Here is a 19,988-nt window from a genome sequence, read left to right as displayed (position 1 = left end):
AACATCGAGATCGAACTAAAGAAAGCTTCCTATTGAATTTCGCTTTTAATACTAGCTAGTGTTGATTTGCTGGTGGCTGCTGGTTCATTTGAATGATTCCTATCATTCCTGTGTTTGTGAGAAAACTGTGAAGAAATTGCATGGGAATACGCTACAATCACTGGATATTCCGCAGGGGAAACTGGCGCGGTTGGAGTAACTGTCTCGCTGAGAGGTGACTGAAGAGGCTCCCTTCCGCTCACTAAATTCCAAAAATCAGAGCGGCACGAGCGGGAACCAGCCGTCCAGCAAAAATCGCATCCTGATCCCCCGCCACGAAAGCTAGGTCAGGATGGCGGCGGATCCGAGCAGGCGGTGGCCGCAGCACCATCCGGCGGTGCACGACGTCCTGTCGACGCTCACCGACGCCAGCGGCACCCTCGCCGACGTGCAGCGCCGCCTCGACCTTGAGTTCCGCGCCGCCTACCCTGACCATGTCAGTATTCTCGTCACCCTCCTCCGTAACCGCTCCTTTCCTCGCTGACGGGATCCGGCGGCGGCGGTTGCAGGCGAATCCGGCGAAGCTGGTGGCGCGGGTGAAGCGGGTGGTGGAAGAGGCGGCCGCGCTCAAGGAGATGAGCCGCGACCTCCTCACACAGAAGCAGGTAGCCTCTTTCCCCACCTCTAGGTTTTCACTTTTCACCAATCCGCGACGGATCTGCTGCCGATGCTGAGAACAATACTGTTTTTTTTATAGAATGAATTTGATGAGTTCGGCTCGACATTTCTGAAATTCTCGATGTTTCGTATTTATTGCCATGTCCGATAATTTTTTTGTGCTGGTATTGTGACCTTTCCGTCTACCCGCAGGAGCTGATCGACCAGATCCGCGTGAGCTTGATGGCGCAGCGCCGCATGACGCAGCGGCTGCTCGCCGCGTCCGGGCTGCCTCCCATGTCCGATGAAGACGAGACCGTCCACAACAGCCTCAACGAGGTGATCCAAGACTGGACTGCTCAAGTCAGTCCCATCACAAGTAGGCAATCCCCTCCCCTTTCGCGATTGGATAATTGATATGGGAATTGGGGATTCATGGTGGACTGGGCTGGGAACCGGTGCTGACTCAATTCGTCATGCTTGCAGGGGAGATCGAGGACCAGGACAAGAAGAAAGATGCCAACCAGATCTTCTTCTCAACGATCATGTAGAGAGAACAGCTTTCATGGGAATATGCCAACCAGACCCTCTTCTCAACGGTCATTTTAGAGAGAGAGAGAGCTGTTTTCATGGGAATGTGGTCCGCGAAGAAGCTGTGCTTCTTGGTTTGCGATGTGTTCGGTGCTGGAAAATTTGTCTGTTAGAGAGAGCAGCTTGTTTGCTAGTAGTATGTGGAATGTTGCTAGTTTATTGTTTTATGCCTCTGTAAGACTAGTATGGAACTGCAAAGTTCTCACTAGAAAATCAAGCATGATTGAGGGTGTCATCGGCCTAAGTAATAAGCTGGATGTGATGGAGTCAGAATGCGCAAAAGATTGAGCCATTGGGGATCGATATATAATATCTCCTTTCAAAATTATAAGTCTTCATTTATTAAGATATTACGGGCGTGTTTGGATGGTGCCCGCACTGTGCCACACCGTGCCGCACTTTGGGCAGCCGTTTGCTTCACTGCCGCAGTTCAGTTGCGGCATGCCGCAGCGGCGCCGTGCTCCTCCAGTTCAATTTGCTGCCCAACCTTGCCAAAAGTGCGGCGGCCAATTTCAACGGATCAACGCCGCACTTTCAGCGCGGACAGGCGCAGCGTACTGAGTCGGCGTCCAAACGCGCCCTACATCTTAGTTTGTGTCACAAACAATATACATCAATGCAGTAATTGTTGTTCAAAGTCTTAACAGAAGAGCACTTGAGATTAAAAAACACGGTCACGTCATGAGTTCCAGTGATTCAAAGCATAAATAAATATACTTCACAATTGCTCAGGCAAAGCTGGATTAACTTCCCGAGCAAGCAATGGAGGGGCATGCCCATTCTCACTAATCAAACACCACTTTAAGAGTGCTAAATAATTTTCCTTCCGATGAAAAGTCACTCACTTATCGCCATGTTTTTATCAGCTTTGCATGACATTGCCTTATTCTTGAGCAATCCGTAGCGCTGCCTTATTCTTGAGCAATTCCTGGTTTTGTCCAGGCATTGTGGGGGGGGTACTGAAGCACAACATTTGCTGAATTGCTGAATCCAACTAGTTAAATGTTTGCAAGTAGCTTGTTTGCCGTGCCGAATATCGGGGCAATGTCAACAGGTACCTGGAAACGGAACATAAATAAGGGTGTAAACGCTGCTAACCTGAATGAAAATGAATATAGCAAAATATCTGCACAGCTGAAACTCGGTGCACCATGGGATTCAGGGCACAAATAAACATAAGAGAAGTTTCAGGGGCACCTACCTGCATGTGTTCTATCTTCTCCAATGCCACTCTCAATGGTTGTGTCAAGGTGGCACGGGACTGGAGAAGAGACTGGGCAGAAGGCTTATCACCCTTTGCCTGTATTGTCAGTATCTCCCTGCTCAGGCTTTCTACAGCTTCCTCAACCTTCCACAATACAAACTCTAGTGAGCAGTGGTAAGAGAAAATAAAAAGATAGTTGAATGTATAGAAAATTACCTTTGTAAAGTCAACTGAGAATTTTCCGTCAGAGTGCAAGACAAGAGCCCCTTTTTCATACAACCAGTTAAACTGCAGAGCTTGTCCTTTTCTAAATTCAGAAATAAATTCAGTCATTTGTCATCAGGTGTCCAGACCAGTGAAAATGATAGTTTTGTTTTTATCGTATTCAAGTTACATTTGCTAGTAGGGAAGATACAGCCTTACCCATGAGCTTCTTCCAGTCCAAAGCGGATTGACCGGAAGCAGCCAGCCAGGAAAGAGACATACATAGATTGTGACAGGCTCTTAGGAAGCAATCCCTAACAGAACAGAAGCAAATGATTGCATTAGCAAATACAGGCAAACAACTGACAGGTCATAGGTTCCTATGTTTATTATAGAAAAATAACTTGATTGCATGAGCAGGGTAACACGAGAGTCATATAACCCAAGAATTGATAAAATTACTACCTTCTTGATAAAGAAATTCAGTGCACAGAGACCAACTATATCAGCTTGCCATATAACCCAAGAATTGATGAAATTACTACCTTCTTAATAAGGAAATTCAGTGCCCAAAGACCAACTATATCAGCTTTTGCCTCCTCCAACGCTGAATGGAATTCTTGAAGTTCCTATGCATTCATGACAAGAACAGGATGAAGCAGCTCAACTCAGTGGCACCAGTATAATAGATACCAAGAAAAAATGTAAACAATAAAAATGTAATTGAGTTTGAGACAGAAGTAAAAGCTTCACATATGTAGAAACTTTAAAGATATTGAATTGCATTACAGTGACTTTTCTGGTTGAAACCATCTAAGAATCAATGTGTCACTCCAAAGAATACACCCTGCAACTTTTTTGGTCATTTGTACATATTTTGTTTTTACCAAAATTTCCATCTCTACAACTTACTCATTTTTAAATATATGTTACGAGACAAAATATTGAAATCATGTGCATACAATTAAACATAGATGGCAAAATGGAACGGTTTTGAAGGGAAATGGGAAACTACTGCTGGCACTGAATTAAAATCGATAATTTTTTGAGTCACTGTTTGAGTATGTACCATTCTAACTGTTGATTTTTTACCACTTGGAAGGGTGATAGAATGAGGTCCAATTCCATGGCAGCATTCATGACAGACTATATGTGTATAATATGGCTCGAAATCAACATATTCCTTCTGTTCCTCTCTGATGCAGGCATCAGCTATAGGCTTTAAGATATGCTTGAACCTGAAAATAACAGAGCCAGAATTGACAAAATTAGCATAAACCCCTTATTTTTCTTGCTGTTACGAATACAAGCTACCTAATTGGCAATTAAACTTAATAAATAAGAACAAAGAAGGGCATACTTGGCTTCTGAAATGTTTTTAAGCATAACCATGGAAGTTCCTCGTTCATTCACAATCCGTTCATCATTGGGCAAATTGAAAGCAATGGTTTGTGGACCTTTCACATCCTGCACCAGCAGTCCTGTTAGAGCATCATGAAGCTATTGACAAGGACATGACAACATTTACACAGAAAAAAAAAATTATCTGCACCACACGTACAAGTTCTTGAATCTCCTCAACCTACCAACTATCACCAGAAGCGCAAATTTTATTGATAAGGAAACAGAGGGTAAATAGTAAACAGAAAAATTACAGGCTTCCTGTACATTTCAAGCAGTCGATGATAAATTCTGGGCATGATTCAAGTAATTTCAACATGACAGTAACAGTTAATCAACAATAAAGGGGATGGAACGTGCAAGCTATGAAAATGAAAGTCCATTCACGAAAGCAAAAAATAAAATGGCCAAGAAAACAATATGAATCCCTTTCATGAAATTCTGGTGTTTCATCACTTTTCTTGAATCTCACAATGCATAGAAGAAATGTATTGTCAACTTATCATAATCCAAACAGGAGGAAACGAAAAGGTCGATTTACTTTGTCTACAAAAACCAATTTTTAGCTGTCAGTGTCAGAATTGTACCATACCCCAGAATTGTAGAGAAGATTGATCACACGAATTGGAGCAGCAGATATACTGTCTGATTTGAAAATATTGTCCATTGGAAGGTTTTTCTCCAAATCCTGAACTCAGATCAAATTTGATGTAAAGCAGAGCTTAATATTTTCTTAAAGAAATTAATGAGATTACCTGGAGTTGATCACCAAAGAGTTTAACTTGAGAAGTTGCTGTGTCATCACGTATTCCAACAAATGCTTCAAAAGTTGCCTGGTGGAATCGTATAAAATACCAGTGAAACCAATTAAAAATTGTATTAAACTCCATGTGTAGTATGCAGAACAAACCTAATTTCAGATCCTTAAAAATGTAGAATCTGACCATTATATACAGAATTATAGATAAAGTTCTAAAGCTGATATTTGCCTGGCAGGGAATAGCTGGTATTGAGCAGATATCAAATTTTAGAGTTAACCCACAGAAGATAAACATAAATTAATATCTCATGACCCAACAATATTTTTCACACTTGTGGTATATCAAGAGAGAGACCAATCTTAAGTTGTTAAAATGATAAACCTAGCAGGGAACAAGGTTGCAAATAAGCAATGGCTGAAAGCTGAGTTCAGTGCATCAGTGAAATGAACTTAAAGGGTCCTCCAAAGAGGATAAAATTCAAAACTGTGTGTGGCAAGTGACTTAAGAGTCAGACTTGATAAAAAAAATTGAGATGCCACAAACATGTGGGGGCAAAGATACTGTAAAAAATACCTTATAACTAAAAAGGCCATCTTCGTATGTTTCATATGGGCCAATTGTGAGATCTAAGTTGGAGTCCTGCATACAAGACAAGAATGCCAAACATAAAGGTAAGTAATGTGGATATTGACATGGGCAATTTTTCACTCTATCGTAGTATGTTTATATAATATAGAGAAACTATAACATTATGAAGTGCTTTTCGAGATAAATCTACTTATAGCATTTACAAATGTTCAATCTTTAAATGCAAGGAGATACTAGTGATCAAGATCTATATAGTTTGACTGTGTGCTAGGCCTGTTCAAACGTCAGGTCAGGCTTGGACTCGGACCAGGAAAAATGGTTGGCTCAAAATCTGACCCGAGCCCTACCCAACACACTGGCAGGTCGGGTCGGGCAATTTCTTGGTTTTTTGCACTTTGGGTAGGGTTTTTGTGGGTTGGGTTGGGATACGGGTCGGAAATCATGGCCCAAGCCTGGCCTGGCACACTGGCGGGTCGGGTCAGGTGGCCCATGAACAGGTCTACTGTGTGCAAACAAAACTGTCACTTATTTGTTAGCTTCAGTAATCTTTCTATAATCTGAGATGAAGCTTATATGGAAATAAGAGAAATTTTTTCTCAAACACGCAAGAGAGCTGCTCATCATTATATTAAGAAGAAAAGAAGAATCTAAAAAGACTCAAACAAGTCTGTTAAGGCAATGTTCAAAAAACAACAGAAAAGATGCAAAAAAAAACACACCCTCAACCAGCGACCTAACAACAAAATCATGGCAAAACACTTAAAATAATAAGAGAAATTTCGCAATGACTTTTCAGTATATTAAAGCAATGCATTTCTTTCAGTGTAAAGGCTATCTTTTGTATGGATGTAGTGTAGTGTGGTACTGTGGTTTGGTGTAGTGCTTGTACTTGGTTTTTCTGCTACATTTTTCTGTTCAGTGACTCCTTAAATTGTACCTAAAATGCACTTAACCAGTCTAGCCACACTCCCCTACTATAATGCAAAGGCAGAGCACCTGCCATTTATACTAAAAAAAAGTCTAGCCCCACTTGCTTTCATATATAGTACTCCTCAGGTAAAAGATACTTGACATATTTGATTCTGCATGATCTCTGACTGTGATCACTAATTTCTGAATATATTCTTAGAATCACTCAAATTTAAGACATGACATACATGTTTCTAAACTAAATGTAATAGCTATAGATGTTTGTAGTTTTTAAGGTTTGACCAAGTCTTGTCCAAAATAAAATGTTTTTTCTCTGAAGGGTGTAAGAGATCTTCCAGGGCTCATGAATCATTTAGTCATGCTTAGGCAATAATCACACCATCCAGAACCTGTTGCCTTGTGCGGTGTCCGAATTCCCTTGCAAATATTTAGGTTTACCCCTCTCCCTTAAGAAGCTCACTAAGGGGCAGATCCAGCCTATTATTGATAAGATTGCAGATCAGCTGCCAGGTTGGAAGGCGGACCTCATGACTAGGGCTGGAAGAAAAGTGCAGGTACAGTTTGTGCTCACTGCTATGCTAGTGTACCTTGTTATGGCCATAGACTTCCCTCCCTGGGCCATCAAAGCTGTGGACAAACTTAGACGGGGTTTCCTATTGAGGGGAAGAAAGGAAGCAAAAGGGGGTCATTGTCTTGTGGCATGGGGCAAGGCGAGCCGTCCACCGGAGCTTGGTGGTTTGGGGATCTCGGACCTGAAATATCTTGGATGGGCGCTGCGGATGCGCTGGGTTTGGCTTCAGAAAACGGAACCCCATAGGCCCTGGGCGAACTTTCCTATCCAGGTGCCTGGACAGGTCCAAGCCTTCTTCAGATTAGCGGTTGTCTCTGAAGTTGGCAATGGGGCAAACACTCTTTTCTGGGCTGATAAATGGCTGAATGGACAATCAATTGCAGACCTAGCCCCTCATCTTCTTGCTGGAATACCAAAAAGGATAGTAAATAAACGCACAGTTGAAGAAGCTCTTACTGATCGTGCTTGGGTTCTGGATATCCGAGGTATCATGACAGTGGAAGTAACGGTGGAGTTCCTCAATCTCTGGGATCTCCTTTATGATTTTCAGCTACAGCCGGAGGTTGAAGACGCTCACATTTGGCGTCTTTCCTCTAGTGGTCAGTATTCGGCCAAGTCAGCATATGAGGGTTTTTTCATAGGATCCACTCTTTTTGGTCCATATGAGAGAATCTGGAAATCTTGGGCTCCACCCAAGTGTCGTTTCTTCATGTGGCTGGTCGCACATGACAGGTGTTGGACGGCTGATCGGCTTGCAAGGCGGGGGCTGCCACATCCGGCACAGTGCCCCCTCTGTGATCAAGAGGAGGAAACCGTTAACCATCTGCTGGTTTCTTGTGTCTTTGCTCGGCAATTTTGGTTCTATTTGCTCCAGCACTTTGGGATCCAACAATTCTGTCCACAGCCTTCAGATTTGTCTTTTGATGTGTGGTGGGAAAATTCAAGCAATGCTACTGTTGGGTTAACAAGGAAGGGGTTCAACCCTCTTGTGATCTTAGGAGCTTGGACCTTGTGGAACCACCAAAATAGGTGTGTTTTTGACGGAGCTACTCCCAGCTTGGGTGGTGTTTTGGGTTTTGCTCTAGAAGAGAGTCGGCTTTGGGCTGTGGCGGGGGCTCGGGGGCTATCTTTCTTGGCTTTCCAGCCTCCCCCTCCCCCTGTAGCCCAGTAGTCTGGAGGACGTCTAGTCTTGGTCGCCTCTTTGTTTCCACAGGCGCGTTTGTACTTTTATTTTGGAGTGGTGTGGTGTGTGTTGTAACTGGGGTCTCTCCCCCTTTTTTTTTCTTCTTAATATAATGGAGCGCATCCTGCGTTTTCGATTAATAATCACTACAGCTCACCATTCAAGATCATGATTGAAGTTATAGAAGGTAGGAGACAGAGTAACAACTAACAAATTTGCCATAGAGCAGAAGAAACAAGGTCAGCGGTGTGTTCTTATATCATATGAACAGAGCTGAGAAGTTATATGAACAGAGAAATGGACTAAAAAAATACAATACTAACCAACTCCATCCAAGCTATATCGGATTCATAGTAATCATTTGAAAGGAAAGCATTTGCCTTGGTTCTCAGCAAATTCTTGAGGCTGCAGCAAGATAAAACAAATGAATCTTCGCAAAAACGAACTATAAATTGAGAAACAAAACACCAGAATAGCTTACCATGGAGAATCAGAGCACGCTGATGCCTTCTCAAGAAGCTCTGCTGATTTCTCAAGGGATGATCTATACTCCTTGGAGTATGGAACAATAAAAAGATCATCTTTAGTCATGGTCTGGTCTGATCCATCTGATTGTGTTAACGACGAAGAGGACAGAGAGTCATGTCGTTTTATGACGCTGAAAAACCCAGTGGCATCTTTTTGTTCTTTATCAGTCAGTTTACTCTTCCAAAGTTCAAACTCCTACATCCATAGAAAAAGTATGCAAAAAATGAATTCACTTCAGCTGGCACCGAATGAAGTATACACAAAAATTATATAGCTCTTATAAGCAGACAGCACACAGAAATCTGTGATGTGTGGTATGAGCAGGAAGTTCTCTTGTGTGAAAGAGGGGGGGCTGGGGGGGGGGGGGGGGGGGGGGGGGGGGGGGGGGGGGGGCACAGCCTAATGTACCGCTTTGTCCATATCAGGAGGATAGAAGTTAGCACCAGGAAGCTTATTTAGAGGAAATGCTGCTCGATACTCAATCCCCTTCCATCCTGAAACTGGCTTGGTGGCATTTGTGAGTAATTTCACAGCAGAATCTGCAGTCGATAGAAAAGCCTTATTTTCGTCAAGGCAGGACCTGTTATAGAAAATATCAAACCGTTCATCTATAAGATGCTAAACAATATATAAAAGTCACATGTAAATCTAATGACAAAACAATTGGTATCAAATAAACAAGATAACTAGGAAAAAATTGCATTAAATCTGATCTCAGATGACCTTTTAATGACACTGTTGTGCATATTGAACAATCCAATAGTTTCAAAGTTGCAATGGATCATGTTGATCTTATACAAATACAATAGTCTATGCACTCAAGCGGCCTAAAGCACTACAATTTATGTAATATTTTTTTTAAAAAAATGTCACATTCAAAGATCTGTGAAATACGATTACAAATTTAAGCATGCATATAATTTGATAAATTGTTGGACAAAGTCTATGAACTTCGACCCTTTCAAATTCTAATATGCCCTGTAAAAAGAAATGGAGTGAATGCATTTTATAAAAGTAACACCACTGGTTTATAATGGCTAAGATGATAACAGCATGGAGTGAAAATATTTTTTATGCACAGAGGACTACAGATGAAAAGAAAATGCAGAAAGCATGCATTCCTCCAGACAACATGCCTCGTTTTGTCAGATCAGATGAAAAAGTGGACGTGCCAATTAGAAAACGAAATGTATCTCATTTAAATTACACTCTAAACCATATATATCAATATATGAAAGCACTAGACCATAATGCAATGAAAGAAAGTCACGAGTCTTAAGCAGATGGCATCCAATTCCAAGGATAAATGGAAATAGTTTAAGAAAAGGTAATTGCCATACATGAAGAAATTCTCATTGAATACTGTGTTAAGATATTCCAATCAATCAAGAAAATCTCATTAATCAAGAGAAAGGTATTACCAGGGACTCTTATTAATAGAATAATATGCCCACTTCAATTTATCGAATGACGAGGATTCAGAATGTCCTTTCAGCCAGTCTCTAAGCATTTTGTTACTATTCCATACCTAATTGAGAACCAAAGTAGTAAGAGGTTGCAGAACCAAACTATATACAATACAAAAAAAAATGGCTATTCAATGAATATATCTCTTACGACTAATTGACATGGGGCGTATCCAACCAAAAAAGCAATAGAAGAAACAAAATCTTAACGTTGCATGAAAGAAGTAACCTGTTCATAGAATATGTCATCAATAACTATTGCTGCTTTAAGAATGTATCCCAAGGCTTCCCTGTCTCCTTCAGAGAGACTAGTCAACTGCAAAAACAACATATAAAGAAGTGAAGCATACTACAAAAAAAGCAAGGTGTGATATATTAAGGCAGAAAGTGAGATATCAAAATCCCCATGCCCTTCCTGCTATTGAAGTCTCAAACTGAATATTGTGAACTTCTTGCATAATAATCTAGCTGTCATCTTTGTGTAAAGCAGGAAATTTTTCTGTACACTAGTAAAGGGCAGGGGAGGTATTAGAGATATGTATAGTCTAACACATGTATATCATATGACTTGTACTCCAAGTTGTACTTTGACTATATATATGAAAGTTTTTTCTTTCTCGAACACGCAGGAGAGCTTATCTGTTGAGGAAGATATTAGTTTGGAAGGTCAAGTAGTGCCTAGGAAGGATACCTTTCGATATTTAGGATCAATGCTACAGAAAGACGAGGATATTGATGAAGATGTTAGCCATAGAATCAAAGTAGGGTGGATGAAGTGGCGGCAAGCATCTGGTGGCCTATGTGACAAAAGGGTACCACAGAAGCTAAAAGGCAAGTTTTATAGGACGACGATTAGACCTGCTATGTTGTATGGTGCAGAATGTTGGCCTACGAAAAGACGACATGTTCAACAGATAAGTGTCGCGGAAATGCGTATGTTGCGTTGGATTTGCGGTCATAAAAGAAGGGATCGAGTTCGGAACGATGATATACGTGATAGATTAGGGGTAGCACCAATTGAAGAAAAGCTTGTCCAACACCGGTTGAGATGGTTTGGACATGTCCAACGGAGACCTCCAGAGGCACTGGTGCGTAGTGGAATCCTAAGCCAGGAGAGTAACGTGAAGAGAGGCAGAGGAAGACCGAAGTTGACTTGGGGTAGAGGCAATAAAAGGAGACTTGAAAGGATGGAATATACCCAAAGACTTAGCCTTAGATAGGAGTGCTTGGAAGACAGCTATTCACGTGCCTGAACCTTGATTGCTTCTGCTGGGTTTCAACTCTAGCCTATCCCAACTTGTTTGGGACTTAAAGGCTTTGTTGTTGTTGTTGTTGAACACGCAGGAGAGCTGCGTATCATTATATTAAGAAGAAAAAAGGAGTGGGTTTAGAAACCCCATACAGCCACACACCTACACACACCCTTTTACATCTAAAATTGTACCTCTCTCTCAAATTCAAACTTGACCCAAGACCACTAGAGAGGAACTCACACATTGGCTGGCTCTAGAGCAAGGAGATTGGATATTCCCCGAGCTCCGGCCAAACTCCACAGGAGAAACTCATCTTTTACTGAAACCAGAACACTATTTAGGCTCAGTTGAATCCCATCAAACACACAACGATTGCGATGATTCCAAATGGACCAAGCTCCCAGAATGATGATGGAATTGAGACCTTTTTTAGTCTGGTCATCAACTCCAGAATTAGTTCTTGCCCACCATGCATCAAAGGAGTTGTCATCAGGCTGGGGGGAGAGGTCCTGCAGGCCGACCTTATGTAGAATGGTGTACCATACTTGCTGGGAGAAGACACATGAGATCAATAGGTGTTCAATCGTTTCCTCAGCTTGATCACATAACGGGCAGCGTTCAGGATGGGGCAGACCTCTTTTAGCAAGACGATCTGCAGTCCAGCACCTATTGTGTGCCACTAACCACATGAAGAACTTGCATTTGCCTGGTGCCCAGCTCTTCCAGATTCTTTCCCAAGGCCCAAACTGTACAGCCCCAATAAAAAATCCCTCATATGCAGATTTAGCAGCTATATATATGAAAGTCAGCCCCCACCCCCACCATATTGAGTGTGCGGTGTTCCCTAATTCTCTGCATGGTATCAAGAGTCTGGGTCCCCTTCCGTTTCCTTCCTCTGCCCTAGCTTCTCTCCCGCGCCGCCGACTCCGATCGAGACCCCTCTCCGTGCGATCCCATGCGTCGCTGGCCCCACGTGCGACCCCAGTCGCGACCTCTCTCCCCCAAGCGCGCGTCTTCCTCTTCCCATGCACACGATCTCTTCCTCCCCACCCGCCCACATGTTTGTTCCCTAATTCTCTACAGACCACAGGAGGTCCCTACACTATAATGAATTTACTGCTCACTAACCTCAGGCAATGTATCTGCAATTGTTAATTCGTTATGTCATTATCTGAAGCGCTTTTAAACGATTTCCTTCTGCCATATGCACACCTTCTTTGGTTTTATGGACAAAAAATCATTCAGAAACATAGATAGTTAAATACTTGCTAACCGCATGCCAATCTACAGGATGATTGAATAAAAACTTACATCTGGTTCCAAATGGATGGGAGCATAACGGTTCATTTGCTTTTGTAAAGTTAAACTGCGGGACTCTCTATTGTCTTTGTACCTACAAAGATGGAATGAAAGGTTGAAGCAGGATAATTTTGGTAAAACTGTATTTTTAAAGTTATGACCACAGGATTAGGATCCATTGAATTAGCTTAAATTGGCAACTGGTAAAAGAGGAATGACAATTCCTTCCAATCTAGAAATGTACTGACAGTTAGCAGGGAGTATCTGCTACTTAAAAGATACTACAATGCATGTGTGAGAGTGACCTAACAGATCAGCCCCATCATACTTCTTTGTAGCAGGGCTAAACTAAGAAAATTTGAAAATTTGAAGGGCTAGTTTGGTCACTGCCCTGGCAAAGTTGCCTGGTGGAGGGAGCTCCCCCAGGCGTCCGATTTTGGACGCGTGGGGTGGAGATCGATGCCTGGCCAGCTTCTTGCCTGGCAGTCATCGAATCAAACAAGAAGTGTTTGCCACATGCCCACATTACAGGCAACAAATCTGCAAAAGTGCTCTTGAAGTTGTCCTATGAGTACAAGAAACAAGAAATCACTTCTTCTGTTTTTCAATTGAATGCTCCACTTGATGAAAAAAAAAATATAGGCCACAAAATTTTAAGGGGTATCCCAGAAATCCCAAGAGTATCAATCCATCACTAAGGCTTCTGGATGTTAAAACCTACACAAGGAGGGATCTTGAACTTGATTCGATTGTCCTCAGCAAGGGATTGATGATTCATCAATCACAATATAGTTGATAATAGTTTTGTGCCACTCGCATAAAGTTCCATTTCAAATATCCGACTGTTTTGACCCACATAGTGACAAAAGTGTAGACAAGGAACATGCTGCTTACCTTTCTTCAATAATGCTAAATAGTTTACCATATTGCCCGTTCACATCATAAGGAACATATTCTCTACTTTCTTTTTCAAGGCAGCTCTTGTACTCATAACAACGCATATACCTAACTGCAGACACTTCACTTTCCTACAAGTTAAAAGTTTATAATACTTACATCAGTGTCAAAAAATCATTCAAACAGAAGCAGAGCATAACAAATGGTAGAATACTGGACAATATGTAAAGCTCCTTTTTGTCAAAAAAACATTCAAACAGAAGCAGAGCATAATAAATGGTAGAATACTGGACAATATGTAAAGCTTCTTTTTGTCCATGTATTGTCATTTCCTTGCTGGAATATTTTTCCTTACGAGTAAATGGTGGTGGAACATAAGTAATTACTATCTTCTCATGCACAGCCAGTGATCTTGACTAAGATGAGCATACAGTTATAAGTCCAACGGCCACTGTGTAAAGTATTACAGCATTCTTACTTGGAGAGTGAAGGCCTCAAGTGGAATTGGAGTTAAAGTAGTCACAAGGTAAACATCATTGTACTCATTGTTTGTGTATGTCCCATTGTTGATAATGCTGCAACAAAGAGTCAAAGGTTCAGAGGATACCATATTTATCAATTATCATATCCAAGATGTAGATTGTAATGGTTGGAGATTCAAATGAAAAAAGCGATGAAATAGGCAAATAGCTCTTAAGTCTTAACAAGTATCTTATAGAATAATAATGCTTATATAAACTGTACTAGGCCAAGTGGCCACCAATGTTTCAACAAAACATGTGGCTAAAGGTTGATCAAAGTTGTTATGTGAATGTGATATGACAAGTCCTGACAACGGTGTCATCAGTTGCAAAAGATAATGGACTGCAATATATACATACTAACCATTCCTGAAGAAATACAAATATGAGCTCAAAAGCATCGACTGGAAGGTTGATGCCTAGTTCTTCCTCAAGCTCCCTCCTGATGATTCATGTTAGATGGTAGTGCCAATGATAAGTCATCATCCAAACAAAAAAGATTAACTAGTACAGTACGCGATTAACAGAAGAAAACCTTATGGAATAATCAGCATAAATGATATTCACGAAATGAAAACAGCATAAAGTATAAGCACTTTGTCAAACTCTCTGTGAGGGATCAACAAGAGCAAAATTTGCAACAGTTACTTCGAGGACTTAAGCCTCCCGAAGGTATAAAAGGTAGCTTTGAGTACAGTTTCCACTTGCTGCTAAAATGTTTTAGGCATCGCTAGCTGCTTAGTGTGCACGAGCTACTCTACGCACTCCAGTAGTCCAGTGTGGTGTTCAGACGGTAGCTCTTCAGGCGCACAGTACTATCGTGAGGCTAGAGAGCTCACTGTGCCGAGAAGAGCGAGGAGTCGCCAGCGGAGATGTGACCAGCGCTCGAGATGTCCCACTGCCCAGGCCACGAGTCCTTGCAGTCAGCGCGGCGCTGCAGCAGCAGCTCCCCGGTGCTCTCGCTGTAGATCCACACGTGCACCGCCCGGTGGTAGTCGCCGTCCCTGTGCACCTCCGACCTGAGGAAACCGAGCAAGCGAGCGGCGGAATCACACGATCAGATCGAAGGAATCCAACCGAGACGGGCGAGTTCGGCTCGGGACGGGGGCGTGCCTGGGCTTGGAGACGCCGGTCTTCTCCCCGGCGGCGTTGAGGACGTCGAGGCGCTCCTCCGGTGCGGCGGCCATCAACGCGGCGGCGCTGGCGGCCGATCGTGTGGGAGTGTAGCGAGAAAAAGCGAGCGTTGGGCAATCGGGGGTGGGAGTACAAAACAATTCGTGTATAATCACGTTCGCGTGGAACAAGGCGACGGCACAACACAAAAACGAGTCGCGAATAAAAAATATATAAAACTGCTGAAGACCATCAAGTAACATCCCGGGTTTCCCGTGGGCTCGGCCTCGGCCCATCATCACAGCACCACCGCATATCCGAAGCGCTGTGGCCTTTCGTCAAGGACAAGGTTGAACACCCAACGCTCTCACCTCTCACCTCTCACCTCTCACCTCTCACGGTCTCACCTCTCACGGTCACGGTCGAGGAGGAAGAAACGGTGCCGCGGCGCGGTGAGGAAGAAGCCTCTCGACCCTCCGTCCATCCCCTCGCCGCCCTGATCCAGTTGGTGGCCTATGGCGGGCGAGGGCGAGGACGAGGCGGCGGCGATTGAGCGGCAGCTGGAGCAGCAGCTGCAGGAGCAGCGGTCCTCCCTCGCCGCCGTCGACGAGGCCCTCGCCGCCGACCCCTCCAACGCCGACCTCCTCGAGGTGCGTCGCGGTATCACCTCCTCATCGACCCGCCTCTCCTACCGCGGCCCCTGATTGCTAACTCCCTTGCAACTGAATCGACTCCGAGAGTGCCGGGATTCTAGGGTCCTGTGATTTCATAGCATTAGCAGAAGGGTGAGGCTGACCTACCAGGTTGTTACTACGCCTGTAGTGGTCCTTGGGTGGTTAGCTACTTACCTTGTGTGTCCATATTATGGGTGATGGAAATGTAATTGGGCATATGTTTTGGATTTATATATCAATCTGTGTGCTTTTTATCTGGGTTTGCTCCTGTTATCCTGGTTTAAATAAGGCATCAATCTGTGTGCTTTTATTTGTCTGTTGAAATCATACCAAGGCTGGGTTGGTCTGCACAGCAAAGTGGAGAAATTAGGATAATCTTGGCTATTAATTCACTGTATGTTTTTTAAACCCTTGCACATTCGTTTACATCATAACAAATGTTATGAACAATATCAGTGCTGAGTTCTGTAAATTTCAAGAGGGAGTGATATCTCACACACTAACTCATTTCTTTGGGATACAATTCATTGATGAGAGTAGCATGGCACCAATTTGTGTATGAAAAATGTCTTCCTTTTGCATTTTCCGTTCCTGAGTTGTGGATGTCCCTGCATAATAATGTTTGATAAAACTCTGCATTTCTTTTCTCATGTTTTCACATTCAGTTTTTTTGCCCTTTTTTGGCAAATTGGGCATTTCTAGCTCTAGAAATCTGTGGTGCTGGTGCTATGAGTACCACCAGATTTGAAAAAAATAGAGTATCAAGGTTCTTGATTTTAGCATACAAACTCCAGATATGGGGTGAAGCTTGGAGCTGGAGCTGTGCCAGAGAAGGTCTTACTACTTTATTGTTAAATTTTAACGATAGTCTTTTTTCTTATTGTTGTTTGTTGTGTTGTTGTTGTTTAAAGGTTCATGAGGAGCTTCTTGCTGCGATTAAGGATGCAGAGGAGGGTCTTCTCCATCTGAAGCGCTCTAGGCTACTGAAACAAGTAGATGAGATCTTTTCAGATGAGGCATCAATATCCCAATCACCTGAAGTTGCTATCGAGCCATTAGATCCAGATGATGTTGAGCCAGAACCACTGGAGTCACACGATTTTTCAGTTGGATCAAAGTGTAGATTCCGGCACAGCAATGGCCGCTGGTATAATGGGTGCATTATAGGCTTTGAAGGTTCAAGCGATGCAAGGATCTCATTTCTGACTCCCACATCTGAAAACATGTCGGTGAGTTATCTAATCTGAGCATCATTATTAAATCATGATTGTCTTTAGTTATGCTAGCCATCATCTTCCTGTTAATAACGAAGCTTGACCTCTTAAATCCCTGCTGTATCGTTTGCATTGGCATCTACAAAGGGATATGGTTTACACTGGTAGCTATATGCTTGTGGTACTGCAGCCTGTGGAAAACATTCTGCTCATGATTTTGCGTATATTTACTTAACAAATGTGCCGGACCTGCGTTTTTACTTTTCTTGAATGGGGCTGGACTATTGCATCGGGAACAACTAAGATTTACATTGTCACAAATTTGCACCAAGGCTATCTTATGCTCTAGAAATTATTTCGATGTTCAATTGGCTCCTCCTGCTGTGATGCAAAAAAAATTTCTGCAGTAGAGCTGTGTATCATATTAAGAAAAAGAAAGGGGAAGAGCCCTTACAACACAGACACACCCACTTCCACCATGGTGCAATTAGTTAGATTCATTTCAGTCTTCTCTTGTGTAAATGCATTATCAAAACAAGCCATTATTACTTTGATGGATACACATGGATGATATTTTGTTGTGAAATCACTATTGCTGCTACAGACTAGTTAGAAGTTAGACTAAACTGAAGTTTGTCAAAGTCTAGTCATAAGGCACCCTCTGCCCTGGTTCCATCCTATTCCTGGCCTAAACTTAATGAATAGAAGCATGAGAAGAACTCTAAGAGAAAGTCACAGGTGGGTAAAGTCTAGTCATAAGGTACCCTCTGCCCTGGTTCCATCCTATTCCTAGCCAAAACTTAATGAATAAGTGCAGGAAAAGAACTCAAGAGAGAGTCACAGGTGGGTACCCTGCAACTGCAGCTACCTTTCAATCTGCCATAATTTTCTGCTTGTTAACATGAATATAATGGTTGGAGTGTACGGGCCATTATTATGAACAAACTAACTAATACAAATCTGCCCTTAGTGCAGATGTGCAAGTTCTTCCTACAGCAGCGATGTCGATTTGGTAGTAACTGCCGCATGTCCCATGGTATGTTAATGGTTATTTGGCTGTTGGAAGATCTAAGGCCACTAAAATGTGCTATGTTATGCTCTTGTTCCTTTGCATGTTACATAAAGCAATAGTGATAACATGTTGTGGTGTAAACTTCACAAGATAAGTAGGATTTTGATTGATTCATGTTCCATTTTTTTATAATTACTTACCATTAGCCACATATTTGTCTTGCTTCTTATTTTTTTTCCTATGTGCATCGTGTAGATACACATATTGCTTTTGACCCTTCAGGCATGGAGGCATGCCTGACTAATTCAGAACTTATCATCAGGTGTTGTAATCCCTACTAAAGCCTTGAAGCGATTCACTCCAACTAGGTGGGAGCAGTCCTTGGTAGGCTCCAGCATACTGGCATCTTCTGGGTATAACTCTGGCCTTTGGAGGAGAGCAGAGCTTGAGTCATGGGATGATAATCTGAAGCTTGGCCAAGTTGTTTTTCAAGATGATGGGAGTTCTGCAAGGCTGCCAAGTGATTCTCTTTCTGTCTCAGAATATGCTGGCATGAGCGATGAAGATGAAGGAAGCTCAGGTGAGGAAGAATCTGAGTTCAGTGATGATGCTGATCAAGAGGATGGAAGTGTTCATCAGGGTCTTGGCCTTCTAGAATTCACAAATTTCAGTGGCATTCAGACAGATACCATGATCTTTGCAAAATGGGAGCACCACACAAGGGGTGTTGCCTCCAAAATGATGGCAAAAATGGGTTACCGAGAGGGGATGGGGCTTGGTGTGTCTGGCCAAGGCATGCTTGATCCAATTCCAGTTAAGGTACTACCCCCAAAGCAATCACTTGATCATGCACTTGCTGCAAGCGAAGCTGACGGAGGCATTGGCAGTGGAAAAAAGCGCAGTAGGGGTGGGAAAAGGAAGCGTGAGAAGAAGTTTGCAGAACAGGCCAGGGCTGCTAAAGCTGAAGAAGCCGAGAGATCTGTCTTCAACTTTATCAACAGCCATCTAGTGAGCCAAGATGTCCCTGAAGTTTCGACCACCAAAGTTAGAAAAGGGTCATCAGTTGAGACCCATGGACATGCTAAGAAGGAGGACAGAAGATCCTTGGTCGCATACGATGAGGAAGTAAAGGAGCTGAGGATTCGAGTTGAGAAACTGGAAGAGATGAAGAACCGTAACCGCAAAGACAAGGCAGTCTTTGAAGCAGCTTCAAGGAAACTGGAAGAGACTCGAAAGGCACTCGCTGATGCTGAAGCTACTCATGCTTCAGCGACGAATGCTGTCACTAGAAAGGAGAAAGAGAAGAAATGGTTGAAATTCTGATATCAATTTCATGTGCCAGCGCTTCTGTCTGTTTATGTTCTGACAAGAATCTGGCGTGATGTATGCAACTTACAATTGTCCTCCCGTCAGCTCTGAGCATGCTACACTTGTATGTCTATTAGGTTTTTAGGACATCTGTGGTAGAAGTAGTGACACTAATAATTATTAGAAGGATGTGATATTTAGATGAGCTTTTGTCTCCTTAGACTTAGAGTCATCCCGTAATATTTCTGAACGGACGATCATTTGGTACAAGTAGACATTTCATTTACATTCCGGTATATCAGACGGATGAATACTTCGCCTATTCTGCTGGATGCAGCTAGCATTCCTGATTCGAACGCTGATAGTGTTTTTTACATCAAATACTGCATGAAATTGAATCTCTTGTCTATAATCGTGAAGAATCCATATGAAATTTATGTGTTTGAAATGTGCCTGCAATTAACAGTATTTTGACTTGTGGCCAGTGGAGTCGCCTTTGCGTTTTTTTTTTTTTTTTGGCGGTCGTATTTTTTTTCACTGGTCGATGCTGCCGTAGAATATTGCAAGCCGACTCGGTCTCCTTATCCGGTCCAACCAAACGGCTCAACCAACTCCACCGGCACGTCGGCCGCCC

At 42.7% G+C, this 19,988-nt stretch overlaps 3 protein-coding genes across 4 annotated transcripts; 2 read left to right on the top strand and 1 right to left on the bottom strand.

The window, feature by feature from the left end:
* Window positions 1–112: 112 nt before the first annotated feature.
* Window positions 113–1,460, top strand: LOC136478262 (uncharacterized). Its single transcript, XM_066476628.1, has 4 exons — window positions 113–475; window positions 549–644; window positions 850–1,015; window positions 1,123–1,460. The coding sequence occupies exons 1-4, from the start codon at window positions 332–334 to the stop codon at window positions 1,185–1,187; spliced, it is 471 nt and encodes a 156-aa protein (XP_066332725.1). The 5' UTR covers window positions 113–331; the 3' UTR covers window positions 1,188–1,460.
* A 407-nt stretch (window positions 1,461–1,867) lies between these two features.
* On the bottom strand, window positions 1,868–16,092 carry LOC136478259 (nudix hydrolase 3-like). Of its 2 annotated transcripts, XM_066476626.1 has the most exons (22): window positions 15,561–16,092; window positions 15,147–15,524; window positions 14,873–15,052; window positions 14,398–14,475; window positions 13,991–14,087; window positions 13,510–13,643; window positions 12,628–12,709; window positions 10,293–10,379; window positions 10,019–10,125; window positions 9,006–9,177; window positions 8,551–8,792; window positions 8,393–8,474; window positions 5,371–5,436; window positions 4,792–4,869; window positions 4,629–4,724; window positions 3,996–4,102; window positions 3,705–3,873; window positions 3,181–3,264; window positions 2,855–2,949; window positions 2,648–2,738; window positions 2,429–2,575; window positions 1,868–2,285 (listed from the first exon to the last, which is right to left on the bottom strand). In XM_066476626.1, the coding sequence occupies exons 2-22, from the start codon at window positions 15,443–15,445 to the stop codon at window positions 2,226–2,228; spliced, it is 2,553 nt and encodes an 850-aa protein (XP_066332723.1). In that variant the 5' UTR covers window positions 15,446–15,524; window positions 15,561–16,092; the 3' UTR covers window positions 1,868–2,225. The 2 variants fall into 2 exon arrangements, with proteins under 2 accessions (XP_066332723.1, XP_066332722.1); XM_066476625.1 differs by having other exon boundaries at window positions 15,147–15,640.
* Window positions 15,662–19,721, top strand: LOC136478260 (zinc finger CCCH domain-containing protein 18-like). The gene is made up of 4 exons (XM_066476627.1): window positions 15,662–15,796; window positions 16,732–17,049; window positions 18,010–18,070; window positions 18,369–19,721. Exons 1-4 carry the CDS (start codon window positions 15,662–15,664, stop codon window positions 19,367–19,369), a joined length of 1,515 nt encoding a protein of 504 aa, XP_066332724.1. The 3' UTR covers window positions 19,370–19,721.
* Window positions 19,722–19,988: the final 267 nt, after the last annotated feature.

The sequence above is a fragment of the Miscanthus floridulus genome, chromosome 8, assembly GCF_019320115.1.
Source record: "Miscanthus floridulus cultivar M001 chromosome 8, ASM1932011v1, whole genome shotgun sequence".
Classification (NCBI taxonomy): domain Eukaryota; kingdom Viridiplantae; phylum Streptophyta; class Magnoliopsida; order Poales; family Poaceae; genus Miscanthus; species Miscanthus floridulus.
The sequence above is the reverse complement of the archived record's forward strand: the minus strand, read 5'-3'. Positions and strand labels throughout refer to the sequence as shown.

Excerpts from the sequence above, each read along its gene's own strand:
- LOC136478262 (XM_066476628.1), top strand. The coding sequence starts at position 332 with ATGGCGGCGGATCCGAGCAGGCGGTGGCCGCAGCACCATCCGGCGGTG. Across the intron at positions 476-548 it reads GCGCCGCCTACCCTGACCAT|GCGAATCCGGCGAAGCTGGT; the intron begins GTCAGTATTCTC and ends CGGCGGTTGCAG. Across the intron at positions 1,016-1,122 it reads TCAAGTCAGTCCCATCACAA|GGGAGATCGAGGACCAGGAC; the intron begins GTAGGCAATCCC and ends TCATGCTTGCAG.
- LOC136478259 (XM_066476626.1), bottom strand. The coding sequence starts at position 15,445 with ATGATGGGCCGAGGCCGAGCCCACGGGAAACCCGGGATGTTACTTGAT. Across the intron at positions 13,644-13,990 it reads TTGAGGCCTTCACTCTCCAA|GAAAGTGAAGTGTCTGCAGT; the intron begins GTAAGAATGCTG and ends TTTAACTTGTAG. Across the intron at positions 3,265-3,704 it reads AAAAATCAACAGTTAGAATG|GAACTTCAAGAATTCCATTC; the intron begins GTACATACTCAA and ends ATGAATGCATAG.
- LOC136478260 (XM_066476627.1), top strand. The coding sequence starts at position 15,662 with ATGGCGGGCGAGGGCGAGGACGAGGCGGCGGCGATTGAGCGGCAGCTG. Across the intron at positions 15,797-16,731 it reads CCAACGCCGACCTCCTCGAG|GTTCATGAGGAGCTTCTTGC; the intron begins GTGCGTCGCGGT and ends TGTTGTTTAAAG. Across the intron at positions 17,050-18,009 it reads CCACATCTGAAAACATGTCG|ATGTGCAAGTTCTTCCTACA; the intron begins GTGAGTTATCTA and ends CCCTTAGTGCAG.